Source organism: Fringilla coelebs (assembly GCF_963513975.1).
Source record: "Fringilla coelebs genome assembly, chromosome: 1".
In the NCBI taxonomy this organism is placed as follows: domain Eukaryota; kingdom Metazoa; phylum Chordata; class Aves; order Passeriformes; family Fringillidae; genus Fringilla; species Fringilla coelebs.
The window spans coordinates 125,130,957-125,157,628 of NC_140028.1; the positions used below are offsets into that span (position 1 = coordinate 125,130,957).

The following is a 26,672-nucleotide window of genomic DNA, read 5'->3' on the forward strand; positions in this document are numbered from 1 at the left end:
GCAAAGAGGATGTGGTGGGGACGGGTCTTAGAGCTGGTATTAATAGGTGGGATTTTTGTTTCTTTGCTTGCCGCTGTTGTACAATGGCAGTGATCCTGATGGGAGTACTTGGCATAATCATAAGCAAAATGTTGGTTATTGAGAAAGCAATACAGGCACTAATAATGACTTCTGAAGATCTTTGGGAAATGGAATGTAGCTGGAGTCCTTTACATGACCTCTCTAATTTGTGTTCTAGATTTCGCCGCCAGCTCTCTGAACCGTGCAATTCTTTCCCACCTTTGCCTGCAATGCCAAGGGAAGGACGTCCAATATATCAGCGCCAGATGTCTGAACCAAACATCCCTTTCCCACCTCAAGGTTTTAAGCAGGAGTACCATGATCCAGTGTATGAACACAACGCTATGGTTGGCAGTGCAGCCAGTCAAAATTTCCCCCCTCCTCTGATGATTAAACAGGAACCTAGGGATTTTGCATATGATTCAGGTAGGTGAGATTCTCCTTTAGCTCTGCACAGCAAAACAATATTTGACTCCAAACCAGTGCTATTGATGTTTTGATCATATGAATTGAAACTTGCTCTTTTGACACTTACATCAAGTGTCAAACACAACACAAATTATGTCTGAGACAGTTTGCAGAGTATTAAGATTGCTACGTAACAGTCACAGTGTGACTCGTGCCACCATTTCTTGCTCTTTAAAGGGCTTCATTTTCTAGAAATCTCTGTCCAGAAACATTAAAGAAGTCGAGGAAGAAAGTAATGGGTGCAGATTTGCTTTGTTAAGAGGGAAACTTGTTCTGTACTGTCTCATCTTTGACCTCTGAATTTGTGTGCTCCATTTTATGAGTTCTTCCATTTGTGTGCCAGAAATAGAGAACTCTTTCCCCTCTTGCTTGCATTACTTTAAATCAGGAGTAACTCCACTGGAGTGGGGCTTATACAGCTATAAAACCGATGAGGGAGAAGAATCGGCCAAATTGGTGTCAGCTCCTCAGTTTGTGCATACTGCTGTGTTTTGTGGAGGTACATAATCTGAGATGCCAGGTTGCTGATGTAGAGAATACACTGTTGCTATTAATAATGTTTATTATGATTGTGCTTATGGAGCAACTGGAATGGAACCTTATTGCTCTACAGTACAAAACAAAGGAGGTGGTGGCAGAGTCTGCTCCCAGTAGCTTCTGATCAAAATAGAAAAGATAAGCAATAGGAAAGATAGAAAAATAAATCAAGGGAATAACACTGTAAATGTTTGACAAAATTTCAGCATAATATTTATATTATATTTGGGAAAAGAATGGGAAAATTAAGGAGTCAAAAAGAAATTTAGTAATGAGTAGCAAGTAACAAGGTGAAGGAAGCTACAAAGAAGAAAGCTGGAAAGGTGGTATGAAAAGAAGCTGAGATTAAAACATGAGGAATGCTCTAGTTAAACAGTTGATTGGTATGGAGCCAAGATAATGCAATCAAAATGTTGTTCAGTTTTAATGTAAGTGATTTCTGCAGCTCCTCTTCAGTGTCTGCCTCAGTCCTGCTTTGTGCATGCCACACTGTTGAAAGGGGAGGATTTCAGCGTGTCCCAGCTGTGCTTCTGGAGGAGGGTGCATTGCTTTCATACACATCCATGCTGACTTGGGCAGGGGGAATGGATGGCTCTGTCTGACTTCAGTCTGACTCTCCATTCTTCTTGATGCTGCTGTACTCCCTGGGCTTTCTTTCTGGTTCAGTCTCTGGCTAGATGCTTTTGCAGTTTATTTTCCAAAGGCTATATGACAGCTGAGTTGAAGTGTCCTTTGAAATTTTAGCTCATGAAAGGCTATCCTGCAATTTGATATAGTGTAGAACAGTTTTTTTATTTTCTTTCTGTAGCTAACTTAACACTGTCTATTTGGTGGGGTATTTTGTGGTTCCATTAATGCAAAGTGCTTGTTGTAGAGTTGATCTCAATGTTAGAATGGGGGAATTTGGAAAGTAGAGCTGCTTTTTCCTTTCTTATTCTTAACAGGCAAAAAACCAATCGTTAGGAAAATTTGAGTTAGCCCTTAACAGGGAGGGGACCAGGGGTGAAATATTTCTCCAAGCTGAAATATAAGACAAGATGAAGTGAAATGGAATTACAAGGATCAGATCCAGAACTCAACCCATTCATTGATGAAGGTTCTATGATCTGTGGCTTTGTGGAGTTATGTGTCTCTGGTCCTAGAGCATATGGGAGAGACTGCGTAGTTCATGTGGCAGAGGATAATAAATGGGTTTGCAGCTTCAGGCACTGCCAGTCCCTTGCAACCTCCACAAGCACCGTTATTCATCTTGCTAAATTAAAGGTCAAAAAAAGGCCCTTTTGTAAATATGCTTCTTATTTGGCTCAGAAGGTAGATCTCCTTATTGCATACTGTTACTTTAAATCTGGATTGGCTGCTAACATTCATCTTTCTTTGGAATATTCTGTATGGAAGAAAGCAGGAGATTTTATTCTGAAATGAAGATGTACAAACTTGTATCCAGTCCTGTCATGTCTATTTATTTTGTGCCAGCAAGAACAACATTCCACTTTATAATAATTATCTTCAAGCAAAATTGTTGCTTCTTTTGTAGATGAATGATTAGTTTTTAAAAATGTAATAGCTGTGTAACCAGTGGTCATGAAAAATTAATCTGTTGGTATCAGGAAGTACTTTTATTGGCCTCAGAATCACTGCATTTAAGTTGACACATCTGTACACTCCATAAATTGCAGTCAACAACTGTGGTCTGTTGATATTTTGTCTTGTTACCATCTGTTCTCCAGAAACCATCATTTTCCATCCTTGCTAAGAGTACATTAAATAACCCCTTAGGAAACATAATGTATTTGTCACTGAATCATTGATTTCATTTTTCACCTATGGATGTTCAGGGAAAGAGGAATGCCAGAGTAAAAAGTCTTTTTTTTTTCATTGTATTTTATTTCAGCTCAGATAAGAATATAGAAACACATTTAAAAAGTTCATTGTAATGCACTGAGATGTTCCTTTTGGGATGTTTTTGAAAGGGACTCATAAAAGTTCATTGCTTTTGTGCACTATTCTTTTATACTTTGTGGGAAGCTGATGAATGAAAAGCATTATTATAGAATGATTACAACTCTATTAAAACATGACATTAATTATGACATGGGAAATGGCAGATCAATTAGTTGTAATTGTAATTGCAGGTATGCAATTTCTACTGCAGAATAGAGATAATGGAGATGTTTGAGATAATGGAAAAAGAAAAATGTCAACAGAGTAGAGGCTCTTCCTTATCCATCCATGCTTCTAGAAGTCACAGTGTATCATATAGGTCCAATCATGGATTTTTTTTTTCCCCATGTCTGACAGTCAGATGTATTTAGTACTTGATGGTAAATCTAGCAACTTCAGTCACACAAGTGCAGCCAGGGATATACAGACCTTTGAGATTTTGCATAATTAATGAATATACTCCAAAAGGCTTCCCAAGACCTTTGTTTACAAGGCCTAATAGTGGGTATTCCTGTACAGTTAGCACTTCTAGAATTCAGTAATGTATTCAGGTGCTTAAACAAAAAGGCCCAACTTGATATAGCTTGTCTCTTCTGTGCTTTATTTTTTGAGCAGGACCTTCACAGTCTTAACCCTTCTTACAGAGTATTTGCAAATATAGTAAGGTATGACTCTAGCTGTGTGTGTATCAATAAAAATCATGTTTTAAAGCGACATCTTAAATTATTAAATCTTACATTTGTTTTTGCCCAATTGCCCATAATTTGGTTTTGCCCAATCGAAAATAGTTATTTTGCAAAATTGAAATAGTTATTTCGGTTGAGAAATTTTTATAACCATGTCTTTGGAAACTGAAATTTGTCACAGTGGTAATGGAGATGAATAGAGGTGGAACTGTTGTTTCCACTACTTACTGATTGCCAGGAATTTTTCTGTTGAAATTTAGATAGATTCAGTACTTCCTGAATGCGTTACAGGCATTACCAGGGCTGTTCTCACAGTTTCATTTCAGGGTAGCTTTACAATTAATACGCTTGAACGGACCTTAGAAAATTTGGATTCTCTCCCTGTCACTTCCAAGACACTAGTCACATCACTTAAAGAATGAACTCTCCAGACAGAATTATTAGCCTCCATGTCTTTCTTTCTGAGTTGCTCATCCCTTTAATTCCTGAAACCAAGCAAATACCTTGTGTTGGCAAGTGAGAATGGATGGGCAACTGCCCCTCTGGTAAGAGAAATGAGTGGAGGCTGAGAGAAAAATCAGATACATAAACCTGTTTGTTTTGGATACCCAGTTAGAACTGGGTGATTTTTAAAATGACATTATGTGCTACCTATGTTCAAATCCTAGCTCCTAGGGACTTCCTTTGTGTTTCTAGATGAAGAATGATGGGAACATCAGATAAGGGTCTCAGTATAAGCAGTATAAAAATACATAATACCAAAAATCTGGCAGAAGCAATGTGGCTACTGTGAAAAAACTCATTGGAGCTGGAATGGCTTTACTGGGGCCTAAAGTTGACCATTCAGCTGTATTATCTTTTCTTTTCTTGAACACTTCTGCCTCAGTACATAGACAACTTCCATCCCCTGTAACAAATGAAGTAGGTGCTCCACCTGCTAAGCTGTAGCATGGCTCTCCTTTCCACAGAGTTTTGACCTGTGCTCTCAAGAGAAGAGTGATGGAGCAAAAGGCTGTATCATATTTGCAGCAAAGGATTTATATAAAGTTCGTGCAGGAAGTTAATTATGACATTACTAACCTCCTAAGTTTGCTCTTACCGGTATAGAATGCTGGTAGCATTCTGCCATCCATTTTGTACATGTATTTACCTAATGATGGGAAACAGAATAAAATGCAAGAGTCCTCTCAAATACCTGATGAGGTGTTTTTTGGAAAGCAAATCTGTGGGTATTAAGGTGGAAAAAGACCCTTAGTAGCACATTTTTCCCTAGGCATCAGCCAGCATATTCTTAAATTTGGGAGAAAGTGTTGAATTGAAATTTCAAGGGGGAAAAAAATTTCTTCAGGTTATATTCATTCCTCCCCCCCCCTCCCCCCCCCATTTATTTTTTAAACAGTTTGTTATTCTGTTGTACTTCTGAAGCAAAATTCAGATATTTGGAGATGCTAGTGTCAAGAGAAAAAGTCAATTGGAGGATTGGAGGCAATGCTGGTTTGATTTTTCCAGGATATTCTCCAGTGCTGCATTAAATGCATTGACCAGTGCTGCATTTAAAGTGGCACAAGTGATGGGTGCTTCCACTACTGTTTTTGATTATATTGGCTAATTTTTATACTGTGCTCTGAAAAGTTAAAGTTCTGTGTGATTGCTAAGTATTATTACTGCTATTTTTCCCCTGGGAGATTATTTCACAGACAGATAGACTTCACAGTTAAGAAGTATTTCTTGATCATAAGCCTAAATTTTTTCTTTGATTGGTTGCATTCCATTGCTCATAGCTACATCTCATAGAAAACAATTTATTGGTATTAATGTACCACCCCTAAATCACTGTAGATGGATTGTGTGTGTGCTCTGTCAGTGTGACTTGAGATTTTGTATCTTACCTCAAAAGTCTTCCAGCTGCTGAGTCTTTTCCTCAATTTTTCCCAAGTTTCCTTTTTTCTTTTCCCCCCCCCCCCTTTTTTTAATCAGGCTGTTTTGAACACATTTTTATAAAATGCTTTGTGAAACAGAACTGACTCCATCCTTTTCCTGGGTATGGTGCTTCAGGACACACATCTCACAACTGCATCTCCTTATGGCCTTAAAGAAATTCTTATACACAAAAGTACAATTGTTCTCAGTGAAAATCCAGATGGCATAAAGGCAGGAGGGGGAGAAGGGACAGGGTTTTGCTCTTGAATTAGGAAGTTTAAGAACTCTCCCCACCTCAATTTTGGTTTTGCAGTTTTCCCTGTGGTTTAAAGTACTTCATCCCTGTGTTTTGGGAACTTTGCTTCACTGAATGAGTATGAATTTTGTTCATTAGTTAAGCTGCATGGGACTTTGTAGTTGCTTTTAAAACACAAATCTGCTGTCGGACTGTATGGCGGCAGAACATAAGAGCATTTGACAGGGAAACTTAGGAAACCTGGACTTCAGAAGATTGCTGTGAAGGGCAGAAATTTAACTTTTCACTCACTGTCAATCTAGCTGATTTCCTCTAGTCACTATTTCTGTCTGAAATAAACCTGTAGTTATAAATTATTTCATTTTGCAATGTTACCTTTGTGAACAAAGGAAAGCCTGAATACCAAGTTAATAGGAGTATATAGGCAGGAGACCATATATGTATTTTTGTTTTCAAGGCAGACAATACGATCTGAAAAATTGTCCTGCAGTCCCTGTTTTTCAAAGAAATGGATAAATATCCTCTAAATCTACAGTTACAGTAAGTGGCACTGGCTAATGATTTGATTTGAGGATTGAGAGCGCAGTCTGGATTTACTCTTTGTGCATTAAGGCAGGTCAAATGGACACAGGCTGCATTTTAAATCAGTAATGGAAGGCTGAAGCCTGCCTTAAACCAATCACATCAGCCTTGCTCAAGACCAATTGATCCCGAGAGACTGAGCCCTGTGAGCATAGCTTTTATATGAATGGACTCTGTGCAGCCTGAAGTTTCATTCATAAAATGGATGCTGAAGGGGAAAAAAAAAAAAAAAAGCCAACCCACACACGCCAAACCCTGGAATGTCCATTTATGCGGAGCTGAAGGGTGTAGTGTTCCCTCAGCTGCTGCTTTTGCCAGTTGCCTTAAAGTAATGATTAATGCTGCTTGGCCCTGCCTGCCTGCAACCTGACACCATTTATGGCCTTGGTGTGTTTCTAATGTATAGTGAATGAGAAGGCTACATTCTCAAATCAGAAACATAAACAGGAACTGGTTGGTCTGAATTCCATTCAAATATGTCACTTCAGCCGTGCAGTGTTTGTCCAACTTCGATTTTACAGGCAGGGAATGGGGCGGGGGAGAAAAAGCAACACAGACATTTTTGCAGTAAGATTACCAACAAAAGGAGCGAGGGAGAGAGAAAATACTGCTGTCTTTTGTTGAATTCAAAGGAGAGCAAAGTTTAAGACACATTTTACAGTTACTGAGGTTAATAAAAGCAAATACATGATTTTAAAGTATGCTCAAAAGATCAGCTCCATGTGGAATTTCAATTCAGAGCTGAATGTATGAGCCTTTGTTTTCCTGTTCTGCTGTACAAAAAGTTACACATAGCCTAGACAGGCTGTTGACATCTGGTCTCACAAAATGCATTGGATGTTGTCATAGATCTAAAATACAAAGTTGTGGAAAGGAAGATGTTTGCTTAAGTTTTTTTCTGTATCTGTGTAATATTTCCACTTAGACATGAGCCGGTGAGGCCAAACCTAATTCTCTGACAAGTTTTTGTGAAATGAGGTGTAAGGAATTAAACTGTAACAATTTTAATTAGCTGTTTTTAGAAGGAAGTGTATGTGTATCTATGAGTGCACATTCTTGTAAGTTTGGTTTTTTTTTCCTAGATTGCTGGCACAAAGGCTGGTGACAGAGAAAATGAATAAAACCTTCCATTCTGAATGCTTCTAAATTGCATAATGATTTGGGAAATGATTGCTTAATTTTTTTAATTGATTTTTAGAGAATTTTTATTTGTTTTCACCCATGTAATTTCAGGGCACCTACATTTTTTCATGCTGAATCTGCTACTGAAATAAATAATGCTGACTTTTGTATTGCTGGGGCTTGACCAATTTTTAGGACTCTGTTCATCACATAGCTTGTGAGGGGATAAAGCTTTTAAAGGTGGTTGAACTAAAACTTGATCTACCAGCATTAGAGTGGTGGGTCAATTGCTCAAGCAATTCTTGTATAATTCTTGTAATTAGTTCCAGTATTGTTACCTGAATATCTCATTTTGGGGAGATATGAGTTTGAATCTAAATGTGTTCTGCAGGTTTAAAAATCCAAAATAATAATTTGTTATTTCTCCCTGCAAAACACAAATCATGCATTTTTCTTAGTGACTCCTGGTGCTACCTGAGCGATTTGTTGTGATCTTGTTTGAAGAACTGCCATTCTTACCTAAAAAGGTCCTTTTTTATGGTGATTTCACTATTATCTTCACCCTTGAGCTGGTCAAAACTTCTCAAGGATGTTGCAAACAGCTGCTTTCCACCAGGAGGCTGAATGTGTTTCAGCGGTGGATGAAGTGCTCCTTTGTAAACAGTTTGTCATTGCTCTTGGAAATCCATGAAGAGAAAAGTTATTTGCAGTGATATTGTGATGTTTTAAGTTTAATGCCAAAAGTATGATGTGTTCTAGTTTGAACATTTTATTTTTAAAAGGCTACTTTTGTCTCTGCACTTTCTAAAAGTCTCTGCCAGTACAACAACCACCTGCTCGTGTAGCAGAGAAGTGCAAGGGAAGCTCTGAAAGGCACCAAAGGGATGGCTAGTGTGTTCACAGGGTCAGGCTGGCACGTGGGAGTGACACCAGGTTTGTCCCAGCTATCCAGGGGACTTTGTGCATGCCTTTCTGTACCCAGTAGCACAATGGGAGAGAATCTGCATGTGCAGCATTTCTTGTCTATGGGAAGACAGAGTGGCACATTTAAGTCTATCTGTATAGACGCACAAACTCTGAATTAATGAAATAAGGGCTAAAGTACACATAATTCCTTTTCAGACATAAAGGACAATTTAGAAGGACATGGTATAAGCAAAAATGCAGGGTTTCCAGTGAAGTTCCTTCCAAGTTTTGGGGACCAGGTTCTTTTTGAAACAGTTCCTTTTGGAATCTGCTTCTAATAAGAATTACTTGGTAATAAAGTATAAGTGGAAAAGTGGGCAGGAAAACAGTGAGAAGGTTGCAATCTTATTATCACTTTATTTTAAATCTTTAGGGAAGTAGGCATGTTTCACTCTAAGTTGAGTGTTTGGTGAATTTGAATGTCTTGTTAACAGGCTCCCTGACTAAGACAGCTGCTTGCCAGTGCAGCAGAGTTTTCACCTGAGCTGCCACATAGAGGGTGAGGCCAGGCAGGCAGTTCCCTTCTTCTCCCACCCTGTTTCAGGTGGTCTGTGCCTTCTAAGGCTCCATCTCCACGTCTCTCCCTCTGCACGAGCACATGTGCAACGCAACGCCTCTGTACGGCACTGTGCTTTGTCACCAGCACCTGGGGTGTGCCCTGGGCCTCCAGATCTTCAGCTGATGTTGATAAAGTGAGCTGAAAAGTAATTGGGACTTAGAGTGTAACATAACCTGCCCTTCAGTTAGGGAGGCTGTGTAAAGACAGAAACAGGAACAGCTGAAGAATGAATGCTGGTTTAGGTTTCCAGTTCCTGCTTTGCTCTCCTTCATTCAGAAGAAGACGGTCAGTCCCTGCATCCCATAGAGTACAATCTTGTCATTTCATCCCTTTGCCTGCAGAAGCTCCATCTTCCCTGTGTCTATTCTGGCTAGGGACACAGGCTGAAATTCTGGTTTTTTCTGGGCAGGTGGGATTGTGGCAGCAAAGTCTCATCCTTATCTCTAAGAAGCTATCAGAAAAGATGATTTAAGGATTCTTTACCTGCTCTGAGTTATACAGGGCTGAGACGACCTAACCCCTTAAATTCTGACATGATAATTATGAGCTACCTTACCATGGGAGACCACTCAAGTGTCTTACTTGATAATGAAACTTAGAATCTGTGCCTGCTAAGTTCAATAGCAGATTTTTCTTGTCCTGACAAAGCCTGTTTGGGCTTTTTCTGCTTGGATGTCTTTTGATGGAGGCATAGCAGAGCCTATTTCCATTATTTTTCTCTGTGGCGGTCCTGGATGAGAAGGCATTTTTGCAGTGTCTAGATTATGTGTACTTTATAAAACAGCACCTATTGGGAAAAGAATGGTTTCATGGTCTAGGATATAAGACCATATTCATTGTTTTAAGATGACTGCTATGTTTCTGTTAATAAGAAGAGCAATTAAGAATGACCCTTAAGTATTCCTAAAGAATAATAAAAATAAGCAATTTTTTTACGTTTACATATTTTTAGCTAGTTTTTTGCTTTGTTTTGTTTTGTTTTTTTAAAGAGGCTCTGCTGTTCTTGAGCTGATGTAACCTTACAATGTGAATTACTTCATTAACAGTCTGCACTAAGCTTGTTGTGTGTCTAAATCCAGGCACATTTTTCTTCAAAGACCAAAACTTGTAAAAAGATGATAAATCAGTCATCTCTTGGATCTTGCCCTGGAAGTATTTCATGCCTGCTTCTGTCTTATTTGTTGTCTTGAAACAATGGTTTAAGAAGAAGGAAACATATAATTGCTCTGTAATTTCTACACTAAAATGTTTTCTTTTGAAGTAGCTCCGCTTAGCATGTAAAAATACTTCTGGGTCTTAGTCAAGCATTTAGTACAATTTAAAACTGCAATACTAAATTTCATTGGTTGGACTTTTTATTAGATAAGGTAGAAATGAAAGCAGCAGGCAATTTAATTAGCAGTAATTTTTCTGGGCAAGTCATTACTTTGATGAACTTCAGAGCAATGTTTATGGCTCCTAATTAACCATGTTAGTCATTTGATTGAATAATCACTTTGGAAATGTTTCTACAATTTGATTAGAGTCTGACCCACTCTGATAGTCATAAATTAACTGATAGCACTTTAGGATAACAAGACTCTAGTTACTTTACGAGAAATAAACTCTTCGTTGCTGTATTTTTTGGTCCTCTGTGTCTGTTTAAGCACAAGCTAACCAGAAGATTAAGTAATGTTGGTACAAACAATGCTTGCCTTAAAGAGACTCCAGATGTTAGTTATAATTGACTTAGGAGCATGGGAGATGAAACCCCAGCTTGGCTAAGAAGACAACTTTGTGGATGCATGCATAATTCTTTATTCAGCATACTCTGCTCTATCACTTTGCAGGAGTGGAGTTCATGAGTCAAAAAGGGCTTTGCTGCCAATACTAGAGAAGCTTTACCTAAAATAGAAAATAGCATCTGTTTCAGTTCTACAGCTTCCTCTTTTCTACGTAGATTTTTCCATTCTCCTTAGAATTCAATCTACTTGCTAACATGAATGATTCCTTGCAGGTGAAGCACTGCTTGTAGCCTTGACTTCTAGTCTGCAGAGCTATACTTGACTGGGGTGATCACTGAGTCACCGATTCCTGTGGTTGCTCAGAATAGCTGCCTGAGACATTAGAGATTCTCTAGGCCTGAGGAGGCAGGCACCCAGAGTTTTATCGAGGGAGGAGGTAATGAAGAGTTTGGCACAGATGTGCAAGAGGGACCATGGACTGTTAGAGGAAACTTATTATTATTACTGCCCTGTGTTTCACTTGTTTGTGAAGTCAGTGTAAAACCTCATTTTCTTATCCTGCCAAATCTTTGATACTCATCACTAGTCAGTGAACAGTGAAATTTGGAATCACAGTCTGAAAGAGTCTGTAGGCAGTGTTGGAAAAATAATGTCTGCTCTTTCGACCTCTGTTTGCATCTCTTAAAGAGTTACAAGTTACTGGTAACAGATTGCATAGCTGAGGGTAGGAGTTCATCACAAGATCAAATAGACTTTGTTGAGCAAGACTTTTGATATCCAAGAAGTAGGTTAAACATGGTCTAGAAGGGCAAACATTTACGGTGTGTTTCTATTTGCAAGTCCCTGTGCACAGGATGTGACTACTTGGGGACAGTGCAAGACACGGGGAAGAAAAAGGCATTTAAAAAATATGTTTTTCCTTAGTTCTATTTGGCTTTTATCATTCTTCCTGCAGATTTGAGTAGAGGTGGAGAATAGCAAATAAATATCAGTATTATTTAGAATATGCACAGTATTTTTTTTGAAAGGTGTAATTTTTGTTTTAAACACATACAAATGGAGAGTGATAGAGATAGACCAAAATTTTTAGATAAAATGCTTAGCAACTGCAGAAAATTTCATTAACCCTTCAAGTCCTTAACCAGAGTTTAAAAAGCATTGCCCTACTCTAAATTCACTTTGACATTCCTTGTGTAAATGTAGTGTTTATAAGTCTCCAGTGTGACTGGCAGTCTTTTCAGCACAATTGATTAAAAACTTGGGGTTGAATTAGCTACAAAGATAGATATACAAGCACAGGGTGTAAAATATTCATGGTCACTGGTGCGAGTTTTTTGGTGAATGGTCTAAAGTGTAATTGCCATGGGAGTCAGCTTTTAGCAAAGTGGTTTACAAGAGGTATGGAGTTCAAGTAGGTAGGATCTGTGAGCCTCACATCATGACTTTCTCCTTGGCCATGCGTGGTGTGTGCTGCTATGAAATGCTGTGTGCTGACAGGCTCCCTCTCACTATAAGCTGCATCCTTTTCTGTTGCTGTTCTGCTTGCAGCTTGTCTCACTGATAACCTGCACACTTTTAATTCCAGACAGTCTTTTGACTTGCATTGTCATCTTCTCCTTTCAGAAGTGCCTAGCTGCCATTCCATTTACATGAGGCAAGAAGGCTTCCTGGCTCACCCAAACAGAACAGAAGTTAAGTTTTCTATTATGTATCATTTTTGTATGAGAGAAATGTCCAAAAATTTAAAAGCCTGGGGGTGTCTGGGGCTCACTGGTTTAACTCTGGTCCTGGGAAGACTTGCATCATCATTCTTCCCCTTTTCAGTGTTGAGTTTCTGATGCACTGAATTTTTTCTGGTTTCTTTTAGTGCCATGGCTTGATCAGGATAGAAGCAATTATATTATGAACTTAACTCATTCTGCTTTTCAAGGCCTCTAGCAGTTGAAAGGAAGACACACTTAAAAATTTGTCTGTTTCACCCGTTCTGCTCAAGTGATATTTTCCAGGCTGTTAGCATGACAGGCTCAGTTAACTGTGTTAAGTAATCCATTTTTTACTTTAAATTCAGTGAAGGTTTTGGGTTTTTCCTTTTGTTAATATTTTTGCAATGTTTTGATGCACTTTATGCCCAAATTGAGATGTGCCAAAATTCCCAATGATTTCAGTAGGACAGAGCTTACATAATTGTCAAAATTAATAATTTTGAGTGACAGCACTTTATCTGTACTAGAACTAAGAAGTCCAACAAAACTAATACGACTGTGAAAGAGAGGTTATAGCCTGTTTCAGTTTATCTGTCTTAGCAATATATTATTTTCTGCGTGTTTGTTTAGGGTTTGTTTTTCTTCCAGGGGGCAAATTTCAGAAACATGAGGAATCTGGTTTTGAGATTGATGAGAATCTAGATAGATGTATGAATCAAAGTCTTCCAGGAAGACTTCATTTGCTAGTGTAAAGATAGAAGCAAAAAGATAACACATCTGACTAAAATCCTATCTGCTTCTGGGTTGAAATAAAGACAGGGAAAAAAAAAAGATAGTGTTTGAAAATGAAGGTAAAACAGGAGATGGAAATTTCTAAGTCTTTTTATATGGAATTATATGTAGTCTAGAAGCTGGGTAAGGGAGATGAGAGACATCAGGAAAAATATAAACAAACTGCAGGGATAAGAGCAAAAGATTTTGAGTTTTAATCATAGTACAGATAAGGGAAAAGCCATCTTCTCCATGTTATGGTCTTGTAAGGAGTTGGAGGTGGCAGAATTTTCATGAATGACGTATAAAACCAGTGATGTTAGCTACATATTTGTTTTCTGTATTTGGAAACCAATCAACATAATTTTACAGAATAAAGGTCATGTCAAATCTGATTCTGTTCTTTGCTGAAAATAAAAGTTTGATTGATAAAGATGCTTGTGTCATATAGTTTGACTTTTTATGGCATTCAGTTTGCCTCCGTGTTACATTCTGATTAAGAAGTTAGCACAAAGCAATATCAATAAAGTACACATTAAATACATTAAGACCTGGCCAACTGACAGATCTAAAAGAAGCTGTCACCAGGCAATCATCTCTGAATGGATTGTAGTTCTGTAGGAATTGATATCAAGAGTGTTGCTATTCAATATTTTCAGTAAAGATATGGAACAAAGTTAATAGATAACTTTATGGTACAAAGATAGAGCAGTAAATAACGGGCAGGACAGGGCAGTCACAAAGCAGTTTGAATTGTTTGGTTATCTAGGCCCATTAAACAAAATGTTTTTTTAATTCATGAATGTAGACCAGGTCTGTTGAACAGGGAAACAATGTATTGGAAAAAAGGATTTTGAGGTGGGCCTCCTCCTCAGCTTCACAGTGGGAAACCAGCCCAACTGAGCATTGTTAACCTTAAGGCAAAAAGCCTTCTGCAATCCTTAGGCAGTCAAAAGGAGGGTCAGAGGGAGGCAGGAGAGGAGGAGATGTTTTGTCTCACTCAGTAGCACTGGTGAAACTGATACCAAGGTGCAGTACAGTTCTGGTTAAGCAAAACATTAGCATAATAGGAAATAGCAGGAATGTGTACAGAATGGTGTGCTAGAAAGGCTGCTGCGTTGTAGACAGTGTCTTTTAATGACAAAATAAAATTCTACAAAATTATCTTAATTGGAAGTAACATCAAGAGCAGTGTGTGAGGGTGACCTGTGTGGGTGTGAGGAGGAAATACTTAGTGGTACTTCTTCAGTCTTGCAGGGAGAAGATCTGCAGGAACTAATGGGTAAATGTCAAAGCCATGCTAGTTCAAACAGGAAATGAGCAAACATTTTGTAATAAATCATAGAGAAATATGGGTGCTTTTTCATTTTAGCAGGTGGAGATTAACAGTCTTTTGGGAATGTATATGTTAATTAAACACCCCTGTACTTAGGCCAAAATGTTGGGATTGGGCGGTGTCTAAAGGATGTGGGATATTAATCTGATTCCTGTATAACTTAGTGTTCCCTCTGGCATTAAGCCTGTGATCTCTTTTTTTCTCCATGCATCTTTTATATAAACACCTCTCTTTTTTTCACTTACAGGCTGTATGTATGAAAAGGGACCTAGGCAGTTTTATGATGACACTTGCGTTGTTCCAGAGAAGTTTGACGGTATGTATGACACATCTCTTTTTCCTGTGTAGGGAGATGAAAAAGAGATAAGGGACTTTTCTCTGTAGCAGATCAGAAAAGCCCAGTAATGTTCCAATTTAGGATTCCTTAACACACCATTTGTGGTGCGCCCAACCAAAGCTGACCTTTGTCTCTTGAAACCAAAGTCTCCTCTTCAACAGGATGTCATTTGACTTTTGCCAGCTAAAGGTGCTGCATCCAGACTCGTGGCAGAGGAGCTCGGTTCTGTACTGTTGAGAAGTAATAAGAGGATTTCCATTGCACTGATGATCACATACTACTTGTTGTTTGAGATGTAATGAAAGCTGTACTTATAATTAACAAAACAGTGGAGAAAGCAGCAGCTTTGGTTTTACTGAGGATTAAGCCTCTTGTCTTGCTGTCTGCAAAGTAATGAATAGTGGGAAGTGAGTATATAGGGCATTTTTTGTGTTTATGCCAATGTATTTGCACTAGGTTGAATGTACTAGTGGTTTATTTTTCAGTGGGATTGATAACAAATCAATGCCCTGTTCACAGCACTACCAATTACAGCAGATTTTTTTAAGAGGAATTCTGAGGTCAATTAAAATGAATGGTCCAAATTATCCTCAGTTACTCTGACGTAAAATCAGTTTCCTGGTGTAACTCAGTTGATTTCAGATTTATTTCATTAGAAGCAAAGTAGATGGACACCGTATTTCTTGCCAGTGACTCTGTTAGTCTGCGACTTTGGGAAGTAATTTAGAGACCAATTACTTAAATTTGCTAGAATGGCATTATGTTAGTGGATGCATGCTAGTGTAGTGTTGTTAGTCTAGCTTTTGTGTTAGTGTGTGTATGTCTGGCTTTAGTTATTTCAGCAGGAAAGATTAGATATTTCCTGATAAACTTGTGAACTAATCTTTAACCACAGCTAAAAGTAGGGCTGTACAATTGGTGTTTTTCTCCTACTTTATTTTGTTTGTTTTGTGCTGAGACTCACTTACGGATTACAAAACTATTGCGTGTTTAGTAGCATTTGTTGTATTTGCTGAAAATCTGGAGACTCTGAAATGAAAGTAACCCAGAGAATTGAACATTCTTCAGAGTATCACATGTATTTTTATGTTGGTAGGAAATAGATAAAAGAGTTTTAGACAATATTAGACCTAACTGAAGACTGCTCAATCCGGTATTGCATTGCCACTGCATTGACACAGTCACAAAAAGAGTGTTTTATTGAAAGTCTGCTTTATACCCTGGCTTTGTAATGTAAGCTTGTTTGGTTTTTTTTAAACTTTTTTTTTAAAGCACATCGTGTCAGGTATTTTTTTGTTCCCCAAACATGATTGTGGATCTGATCTGAGCACCACTGTCAGATTTATATGTACATTTATGGGAATGGGATCAGACCCTGTACTACAAGAAGTTAAAACTTGCTAACAGTAGCATTTGTCTATATCTTCCTTAAAAAACCTTTTGCTTAATTTGGGTATTATGCAGAAAAAGGAATGAAAATAAAAAAGAAATACAAGTGCAGTAAAAGAATTGAATGTTAAGAAGTATTTTTGTGCCTGCAAAGCAAGCAGTCTGCTGCTAGTTTCTATGACTGCCCATTGAAAGAACACCTTGTACTTTAGAAGATTGAAGTCATGATGCAAATAGGTGTGTTTATGCTTGCCAGCATGATGTTTTGAGGGAAAAATAGCAGATGTGTCATCATATTCTAGCCAGTAAAGCAAAAGTTGGATAAGCCCAGGACTAGTCTTGATGTTTCAGAAGTAGATTCTCAGCTGCTTCATTTGAAATCAAAGATCAGCACAAGGAAAGAATTTGATCCTGTGTAATACTGTACTTGCTATTTGCACATTGCACAGCTATCATTACAGGGAAAAACCTGTCCTTGAAAAAGAAGGACTTTCAGGACTGAACTTGAACCTCACATAAACCAAAAAGCCTTGTGTTGATTTATTTGTTTTCCACAGCTATTGAGTCAATTTTCTTTCCTGATTACAAAAGGAAGTGCTCCATTTTTAATATTATTATTCTGCCTTTCACTATGCAGAACCATTCCATAATTGCTGTCAGAGCATCCTAATGTTGTGGTTGAATTTAAATTCCTGACTTTCCTTATTAAACAGATCACACTGTTTATTGTAGGCTTTTGCTGTCCTGATAGTTGAAATGAGGAATTTACCAGTATAACTAGGATTGCAGTCACTGTGTGGAGAAAAAAATACTGTCTGCTTCAGCATCAGACCTCTCAGCTGTTACTGTTTGCAGGAGTTGTTCAGTATAAATATGATTGAAAAACAACAAAGACAGTATGGATGTAACAGGATGGTTTTCTCATTGGCAATTTGTGGGACAGCTAGTTGAATGTTACTGATATTTCTTAAAATGTTTTTCTAGACATAAAATTTTAGAAAAACTAACTTATTGCTTTTCAGAGGGATTACTAATTTAATATCTAGATGTGAGTAAAAGTAATTTTGCTCATATGCAAGTCCAATATGCCACAGAGGAACTCGTGTATCTGCAGGATTTACATGCCTAAACATAAAGCACAGGCTGTTTAAGTCCAAGTCAAATACTTTGTCAAAATTTCCTTAGAAGCATTTGCATGCAAGAGAAGCTTCACTCAATAGGGTTTTTTAGCACCTTTATGAAGGCTACATTACCAAAACTGGGGCCTGTGCAAAGTACAGTACACAAACACAGTTCTTCACGTTTCAGAGCTGCTTCAAAAACAGTTTATGTACTTTCAAAGAGAAGGTATTACAGAATGGTTTGCAAGAGATTTGCATTTATCAAACCTACATGGGGAGAGACTTTCATTAATCATGAATGAATTTAAATGCTTTTTTTTCTTTTTGTTTTAATTAATATATTATTGTAAGTCCCCAGCAAAGAGGGGAATGTTGCATTTGAGAGTGGCTGATTCTTTCCTTTGTTTTGTTACCCCTAATGATTGCTCTGCCGACTTGTGTGCCAAACTGAGTGATGGTGTTCCCGGGCATTGCTCCTCTAACATTGCTGCTGTTGTGTGCAGGAGATGTCAAACAGGAGCCAGGCATGTACCGCGAGGGACCCACGTATCAACGGCGAGGCTCGCTGCAGCTCTGGCAGTTCTTGGTAGCTCTTCTTGACGACCCATCAAACTCTCACTTCATAGCATGGACTGGCCGAGGCATGGAGTTCAAGCTGATTGAGCCAGAGGAGGTGAGTTAGACAGCACGTCCTCACATCCACTGCCCCGTCCTGCCAACTTAACTGCGCTCCTTTGGACTTGGGCCTCGTTTTCCTTCAGTATTTTACTTCAGTAGTGCTTTAGAAGGGTGACAGAAAGGACTGGCAAGGTAAGTGCTTCAGTTAGGACAGAGGTGTGGCTAAGCATAGATTTCACTCCTAGTCCCACAAAAATAATAAAAATGTTGCAAGTACTAGAGTTAGCAAATAGTTCGCATTAATTGTGGGGTCTGCATTTTTCAGAATCACTTTATGGATGTAACTGTATCCCAAAATCCTTTGAAAACTTGTTCCTTACTAGTCTTTCAACACCAAGTATTAGATTCATTAGATTGAATCATTGATTTTTTAGTACAGGCTTAGATCCTGGGCTTGCAGACGTTCATGCACATGCATGGCTCTTCTGAACCATGGGGTAGAAAAAATTACTTATATTCATGAACATTTGCTGAAGTGTGTCTTAGGTCACTTGTGTGATAAACAGGAATAAATTGAATGTTTTATTGTGTAAACTGCTTTGGACTAGGTAAGGTTATATAACCTAGCCTGCATTCTAAACTGTCATGGAAATTGTTGGAAGATCAGGTGTATGTGAATTTTGTTATAAAATTCAAGTGGAGGATTAAATTAGGGTTGTCAAAAGGCAGTATCATTCTGCTTTACTTTTCTTGCCCCTTGAATCGAGTTTTCTAATAGAGAGGACTACAGCAAATTTTCTGACAGGATCCCTTCTGAGTTAGAGCTGAGTGGGAAGGCTCCAGGGTGTATGGCTGCTTCTGCATTCCACCAGCTATTTCTGCTGTTTGTCCATCTACTGGCCTTAGCAGTGTGAAATCTTTCTTGCATGTTACTTACATTGTCTGCTAACTGCTCTGTGGAGAAGCTGGACCAGGGGGGGATGGTGTCAGGACTGATGTTCCTTTCCTTCCCGACGTGGTCTGGCTGAGGAGCAGGTTGCTGCAAGGATCCCGGGGCTGGCTCTCGTTTGTCTGAGCATCCCCTGCTCCAGTGATAGTCACCATGGCAGATCCTGGCATTGTGTATCTGAGGATTTGAACTCAGAGCAGTCTTAATCAATATGATACTGAAACTTTGCTGGCAAGCCTGCAGCCTTAGCAGGCTACATGGATTCCTTAGTTGTGTAACCTGTCCAAGAACAGAGCAAATCCTTTGGAAAGTCTTTTGTTTGGTTTTGGTGAATGATGCACACGATTTTTCCCCCCCTACCCTAGTTTTATATTTTTACTCTCTTAGTTTGGTCTTGTCTTTGAGGTATGCCCAATTTTTTTCAAGATTGAAGCGTTTTATTGAGAAATGGTTTCCAGCAGATGGTGCAAAAACTTTATGGATTTTATTAGCTAAGGAAAGGAAAGTAACAAAGCCCTAAGTTTTCCTTATTGTGTAATTCCCTGAAGAACTGGCTATTCTAATTTAACTTAAACAGATCATCTGCATGTCTGGCTAAGCAGAAGTAGCTCTGCGTTTTTGAGCAGCATTGCATCCAAGATCTGGAGGAGGCTTGAAGCTTGCCTCACTCTGTGTATTCCTAGAAGTACAAAGGAGTTTAAGTTGTTTTCATACGAATGTCATGAATGTGACAGAAAGAGTCAATTAAAATAAGAATAGCCTATGGGAAGTCACACAGTTCTGTTGGTTGCCAAGTATAAATTGAAGGGAAATCAAAGAGCTTGTTGGCTCTGCTGTGGCAAGCTAGGATGTCAGTGACATGACCTTTCCATCCAAACCTCCATTACTGGAGGTTTATGCCCTTGTAGAGAGTGACAACAAAAATGAATATGTATCAGCTCCTGGAGTGCCATAGTTCATTCAGGAAGTAAGTAACTGTGAACTATGGAGCCTGAGAATTTGGCATAGCTCCAGGCTTGCAGGCTTGTCACAGGGACAGCAACCTTCTGCAGGAACGTAGGGTAGAAGGGTGGAATCTCTTCCACAGAGCAGGACTAGGTAAGTGCTGTGCAGTTCAGGGATGGGAACTGGACCTGACTGCTTGTTTAGGAGTCTCAAAATACCATACAGTGTAACATATTCTTCACCTTTAATTCTTGTTTATCTTTGCTGTGTGTTTATTTATTTTGCAAGCCTGTTATATTAGGGTCTTTTAGGACACCAATTAATGCAGAAAAAAACTTTGGAAGGGATGAAAAAGGAGTGATGTGGTCATGTGTTACAAAAATGAATAGGTGAATCAAAGTTAGACATCTGGGCCAAATCTGCAGCTGGAATAAATGTACGTGATTGCAGGTGTGTTTCAGTACAGCTAAAATGTAGCTGAAGTTAGCAGAACTGTGATAATTTACATAACCCTGAAAAGCTGTAACACTGAAAGGAAATAACGCTTTCAAAAGAAATTTTAGAAATTATAGTCCAGGTGGACACCAAAATCATAGATTTTTCTCTTAGTGCTGCATGTTGTCATGGCTTGCATCAAAAAGCTCCAGACACCTATGGGAAGTTTCGCAGAGCAGTCTGCAGAGAAGCTGCTTGGCTACTCTGTCCTTTTTCCAGAGCTGTATGCATATGCACCTCTCAATCATTTTTATAAAATGTGCTTTAAAGAGTTCATCAGCTCTGCCTTTTTTTCCCTCAGGTGATATTACAGTCATTTTTACAGACAGTAATTGAAATGTCACCAATAGCCGATTAAATTTCAGGTGAGGAATAAGAAGTTAAGCTCTTTAAACAAAGGGTCGCTTTGTCCAAAACTGTCTTTAGCAATAAAACAGGAAGCATAAAGTCAAGTAGAAAACATAAGTCAGAGCAGAAGGCATATTGTTCTCTATGGAATATTTTCATGAGTTACTTGCAATTCACTTTTTATTGGTATTTTTAAGGGAAATTAGAGAGCTGAAACTAAGAAATTTCTGTTCCATTCTTCATACCACCATATAGTTCTTCCAAGCCTCCTCAGATAAATAATTTTTTTTGCTAAAGTAATGTTTAAGACTGAGAGTTGTAGAGTTGTCTTTTGACTTGTATCTCCTAATAATCACAACATTGCTGTCATTCCAAGTACAGTCTGTATTAGTTTGTGAACTAAGTGTGTATGCATATGTGTTTAAAATAACTTACTTTTTTTCTGACAGCAAGGAAAAGATAGGCTTGGTACAATTATCCATAGTATCAAACTGAAGAAAGGTTTTGTAAAAGTTTTCTGGTAGAACTTGCTAAATGTTTTTGTCCATCATTTTTTGTATGGCTTTATTTTTTTAATTGGTTTTCTTTATTAAAAAGCAAAGAAAATCCCCTCCACCACATTGTCCAGTAAGTCTGTTACAAGTTTAATGATGATGTACATCCAATTAAAATTCATGGTAGTACGTGGGAAATTCAGGTCATAGCAACCTTTTCCTATTTGTTGCACCTGCAGGGTTTTCCCTCCTGCATCCCCAAATGAAGTATCTGATGATAAGATCTGCTTGTTAAATGCATTTAACAAATCATTGCTAATCCATTTTTGTGGCAGGTGGCACGTCGCTGGGGGATTCAGAAGAACAGGCCAGCTATGAACTATGATAAACTTAGCCGATCGCTTCGCTATTATTATGAAAAGGGAATCATGCAAAAGGTGAGTAGCTAATTTTGTATTACATTTCACCAGAGTCTTGCATGTTAATCCATAGGTCAGTTTACAAGGGGTTCTTGTAATTGCATGGCTTAGGTAGTTTTTTCATCTCTTTAGGCAAACACTAAGCTTTTGGACCTACTAGGTGTAGATATGCATTAAGATTTTTTTTTTCTATGTAAAAAACGTCTGTGGCTTTAGTTCATACAATGCGCTTCATGATTATAAGGAAAGAAGTAACATTCAAAAATATCCAAAAGAGCTTCCTGACAGCTGGAAAAGGCAAATGGTAGAGTACAGTGTGATTAATGTTTTGCAGATCTAAATTAGCTGCCCAGTGCTTGGGTACTTTAGTAAGTGCCGGATAGGGGAGAATAGTTATGCCTATTAACATACAAAATACTTTCATCTTTTTACTAATAGTGTTGTAGTAATACTGGTTTTTATTTATATTTATTATTTATAATGGACTGAATTAGGAGAAATATTTAACAATAATTTGTGTATTACCGGCTAGTCTTGCTGACAGTATTCAAGCCATCCTCCTACTGTGGCTTGCTGATTTTTAAATCTTGCTGTGTAGTACCATGTAGATTGACTAAAAAATCAATAGGAGAGGCCAGTTTGCTTTATTTACAAAACTGCAGGTGTGGTTAAAGATCATAATAAACACCTTGGACTGCAAAACTTATGCCACGTCTTTTCACATTGGTCTTGTGACCAGTGATGATGAACGTGTTTAAACTTGTCATATGCCTATTCCACGAATGAAAACAGGGCTCTCAGCTCATTACTTGGCAACTTTTCTGGTAGGTTTTGTGAAGTCAGAAAAGTTCTCTTGCTTAGATTATGCGGTTCTTGTAGTGCACTCCTTTTTCACTACCAGTAGTAAACTTGGACAACAATCTGGGATAGTATTGGCTTACAGTTCTTCTGTAGTTCAGCACCTCATTCATTTTTGTGTGTCACGTAACCATGCACAGAGTCTTTGTAAAGTGGATTTGAGACTGGGTCCGATCAGAGAGAAGCAGAAGTGCTTGGTTTCGCTGACTGGTGCTTCAGGCAGAGGAGTTCCTTGTTGCAGGTTACAGCTCAGCAGCACAGGCAGCTGTGCTGCCAGCACAGTTCAAAGGCAGCAGAGGCAAAAAAAAAAGTAGCAGAGTGAAGCAAGTTGAAAAGGTGGGGATAGAAATACCAGAAGGCTGATAATGCTGCCCCAACCCACACATCCATTTAACATGGAAAGCTTACAAGTGCTTTGGACAGCTAGCTTCCTGCATACTAAACTACTACTTTATTATCTACAAGAATGGGTTTAACACATGTTTTGAAAGCTAGCTTATATGCTTATTTTTCTGACATAGCAGTGTTTTGGGTTTGTCCTGGGATCACTCTGTCTGGCCAGCTCATGTATGTTAAAAACTAATGGGCGTTGTAGATGCAAAGCAGGTTTCTTTATGGCAAAGTTTGTATGCATATTTTCCCTCCTTTTTTTTAAACTCAACAATGATAGCAGGTTATGCAAAAGTCTGATTTCTGAATGCAACCTCTAGTGTATCAAACTTGTTGACATTAATTTGATTTTAAAAATTCTGCTGCAGGTACAGTCCCTACCAAATTCTGTTTGTAGAATAAATAATCTGAAAGTTTAAGGAGGTGCTTCAAACTATTTTGCACCCATAAGAAAAGAGTTGTTGAGTTTGCAACGCTTTTGCCATCTTCACTAACTCACTTCATTGCTATGGTAGCTAGAGTTGCAAGAAGCAGACAATATGATTTTATTTTTAAATTGTTTTAATAAATTGTGAGCATGCAATCTAATGCATATTTTTAAGCACAATTTTTTAAATGTCTTCTTGAGAAGACATTATATTGGCTTCAGTTTGTTGCTTGTAATAAGACAGCAATTTTTTGTTGTTTTTATCATTCTCTAGCTTTTAGGAAACCAAAGCAGAGACATTTAAGGTTGTTTCTGATTAAGGGAAAACTTTAGGATCTTTGGTCAAATTGCCCCTCCATAAGCAAATCCAAATGTCCCAGCTTTGCATGAGCAATTGCTAAGTACATATTAGCCTGTGTATTTGCTTATGCTGTCCCTGTACAATCAGCAGGCACTATAACTAAAGTGCTTTTATACGTAAGCATGAATCAATCTGTGTAAAGTGAAATCCAGATCTCTGTCATGCAATGTGATTCTTTTTTCCACTTTGCACACAGAGCGTGTAATTTTATTTTGCCACTGTAGTGACAATTTGTTTACATTTTCCAATAAGAACAGTTCCATTTGTGGTTAAGTATAGGAAACGATCGCAAACAAATGTTTAGAAGCAGAATACTTAGTTCATCTTCCAACAGGATGTCATGAGTGGCAAAATCAAGAGCATTCTGCACAGTCTGCTTTGCCCGGTCCCACTTGTCTTCGCTAGGTTGTTACCTTACCAGTTCTGCTGTCAGGTTATTAAATGTGTAACAAATATGAGTTCTTTGCAAGACTGTTGAACTTGGAGCTGCAAAACACGGGGCCTTACTGCTGCGCCTTTCTTTCCCCTTCTGTTGTCCTAAGGTGGCTGGAGAAAGATACGTCTACAAGTTTGTTTGTGACCCTGAAGCGCTTTTCTCCATGGCTTTTCCCGACAACCAGCGCCCCTTGCTGAAGACTGACATGGAGCGCCACATCAATGAGGAGGACACTGTGCCTCTGTCCCACTTCGACGAGAGCATGGTCTACATGCAGGACGGAGGCTGCTGCAACACCCACCCCTACAACGAAGGCTATGTCTATTAACAACAGTGACACTGAAGGGGTGCTTCCCCCTCCCTTAAGCTTCTCCTCTTTCCCAAGACCCAGAGGAAAGCTGAATCGACTTCAGTTTGTTTTTTAAATAGTACACTAAAAAGGGGCTTTTCCTGTTGCATTACTCCTATGGTCTGCCATGGACAGCGCACTTTATTTGAAAGGGGAGGGTTGGAACCTAAATGTTATTCTGTGTAAAAGGAGGAAAAGGGTGGGTTTGCTTTTTACTTAAGTTTGGGAAGGGAGCGTACAGGTTTTAAGTACAAAAAAAGCTATATCATGTCTGTTTTGTTTCATATCAGCATAAGATATTGTACATTTTCTCTGGGTATCCGTAGTACAGTTAATTCTCATTGTGCAAAATAACCACTTCTGATGATGATATCAGCACAGCATGCCTAGGGCATTTGTTTCTTGCTATTCCTAATTGTCTTTCTGCAGTAATAAAAGAGAAGCAAAGCATATACCACAGCATTTAATTTAGAAGTTTCCAGTGGCAGAACTTGTACCTTGCCTCTGTGAACAACCAGATAGTTTTCCTAAATTTTTTCTTTTTTTTATTTCTTTCATTTTCTATTTTTTCTTTCTTTTTTTTTCTTTTTTTTTTTTTTCTGTATGACTTTAAAAAAAAATTCTATTTAATGACAGACTGGCCATTAATACAGTGACCAAGCAGTGAAACCCCTGACTTCAGACTGCAAGCTGCATGCTGTATCTGGTGCCACATTGCTATACATATATGTCCCATGCTATGGCGTTGATTTTTCAAGATCCATTTGAGGGTAGTAATTACATGGAGCAGGCTTTCTGATGATCATGTCAGCATTAAATACAGGTTCATGATCGGGAGGGAGAAAACATTTTGTATCCTTCCATTTCCTTTGGTACATAAATAAGTTATTTAATCAATAGGAATTAACTGTACTAAGTCACATATCTAATTATGCTGTTTAGACACAGCAAGCACTCCTTGAGAAAAATATCCAATACACTAAATAGGTACTTTAGTAATTTTTAGACACGGTACCCATTAATATGCATTTAAACCTTTTACTGCTGTGTTATGTTGATAACATATATAAATACTAGATAATGCTAATGCTTCTGCTGCTGTCTTTTTCTGTAATATTCTCTTTGATGCTGAATTTACTATGACCATTTATAAGCAATGCTGTAACTACAGGTAGCATTTCAGGACAAAATAGATGACTTGAACCATTTATTGCTTAGAAAATAGCTTACGCCATAGCTGTGCTATAAGCAGCTTTTACGCGCATCCACAAATGACTAGTAAGCTTCAGCTTGCTAAGGAAAGCTCTGCAGAACCTTTTGTAATTTTCGGTGGAACGGAGATGAACTGTCAAAGAATACCATGAAGTTGCTGTATGACGTTGTAGTGCTGGCACTGGTGTTACCAATCAACTTGTTTTGGACACTAAATGTAAATGTGATCAGATATGCTCGGAAGACAATTTAAATTTTGAGGGGGTTTTTTTGGTTGTTTTGTTATTTTTTCAAATTGTTTTGTTTTTTGAGAGGGGTTACCTTCGACACAAATCACACGTGCTATTCTGTATGTAAAACAAAAACAAAAAGTGGCAAAACCCCAAAAGTTTAAAATATTTATAAGCACCTTTTTTGAAATACAGTAATTCATAGGTTGAAGGGGTGCAGAGGGAGCTAAGAATTGGATTTAAATTTTTGCCCAGTGAAATTTATATAGTTGTTATATGAAGTACCTCATTTTCCTGGATTGTCAGGAAGTGGGAGAAAAATAAATACATAACCATAAAAAGACAAGAATAACTTTCATCATAATGGATGGATTTCAAAGACTGTCCAAGGTGGTGGGTTAATCTTCCATCCTTTGTCAGTTAAGGCACTACTTAAGTTATGAATATTTTAATATGCATTTAATCAAAAGTAAAGAAGTAGTGGTAACTAGAAACCACAGGTGCATAAAAAGCATTTGGGCAGGTATTTAATTTACCCAGATCCATGAGACAACATATTTTATGATATATGCCTTAATATGCCACCTAATTCTGTCATTCATAGGTCTCAATGGCACTTAAATACTTGGTGATCAACTGAGAAAAAGAAGTCTAAAATTGCAG

General features: G+C 38.2%; 1 protein-coding gene across 3 annotated transcripts in view; it reads left to right on the plus strand.

The window, feature by feature from the left end:
- Positions 1-24,603, plus strand: part of ETV1 (ETS variant transcription factor 1) — a gene marked incomplete at its 5' end in the record, with an annotated part of 64,138 nt that extends 39,535 nt beyond the window's left edge. For all 3 annotated transcript variants that reach the window (XM_084216200.1, XM_084216201.1, XM_084216202.1), the window contains 6 exons: positions 239-486; positions 12,445-12,540; positions 14,879-14,947; positions 17,982-18,151; positions 21,663-21,764; positions 24,325-24,603. In XM_084216200.1, coding sequence (XP_084072326.1) covers positions 239-486; positions 12,445-12,540; positions 14,879-14,947; positions 17,982-18,151; positions 21,663-21,764; positions 24,325-24,546 — 907 coding nt within the window. In that variant the 3' untranslated portion in view covers positions 24,547-24,603. The remainder of the gene's footprint in view (positions 1-238; positions 487-12,444; positions 12,541-14,878; positions 14,948-17,981; positions 18,152-21,662; positions 21,765-24,324) is intronic.
- Positions 24,604-26,672: the final 2,069 nt, after the last annotated feature.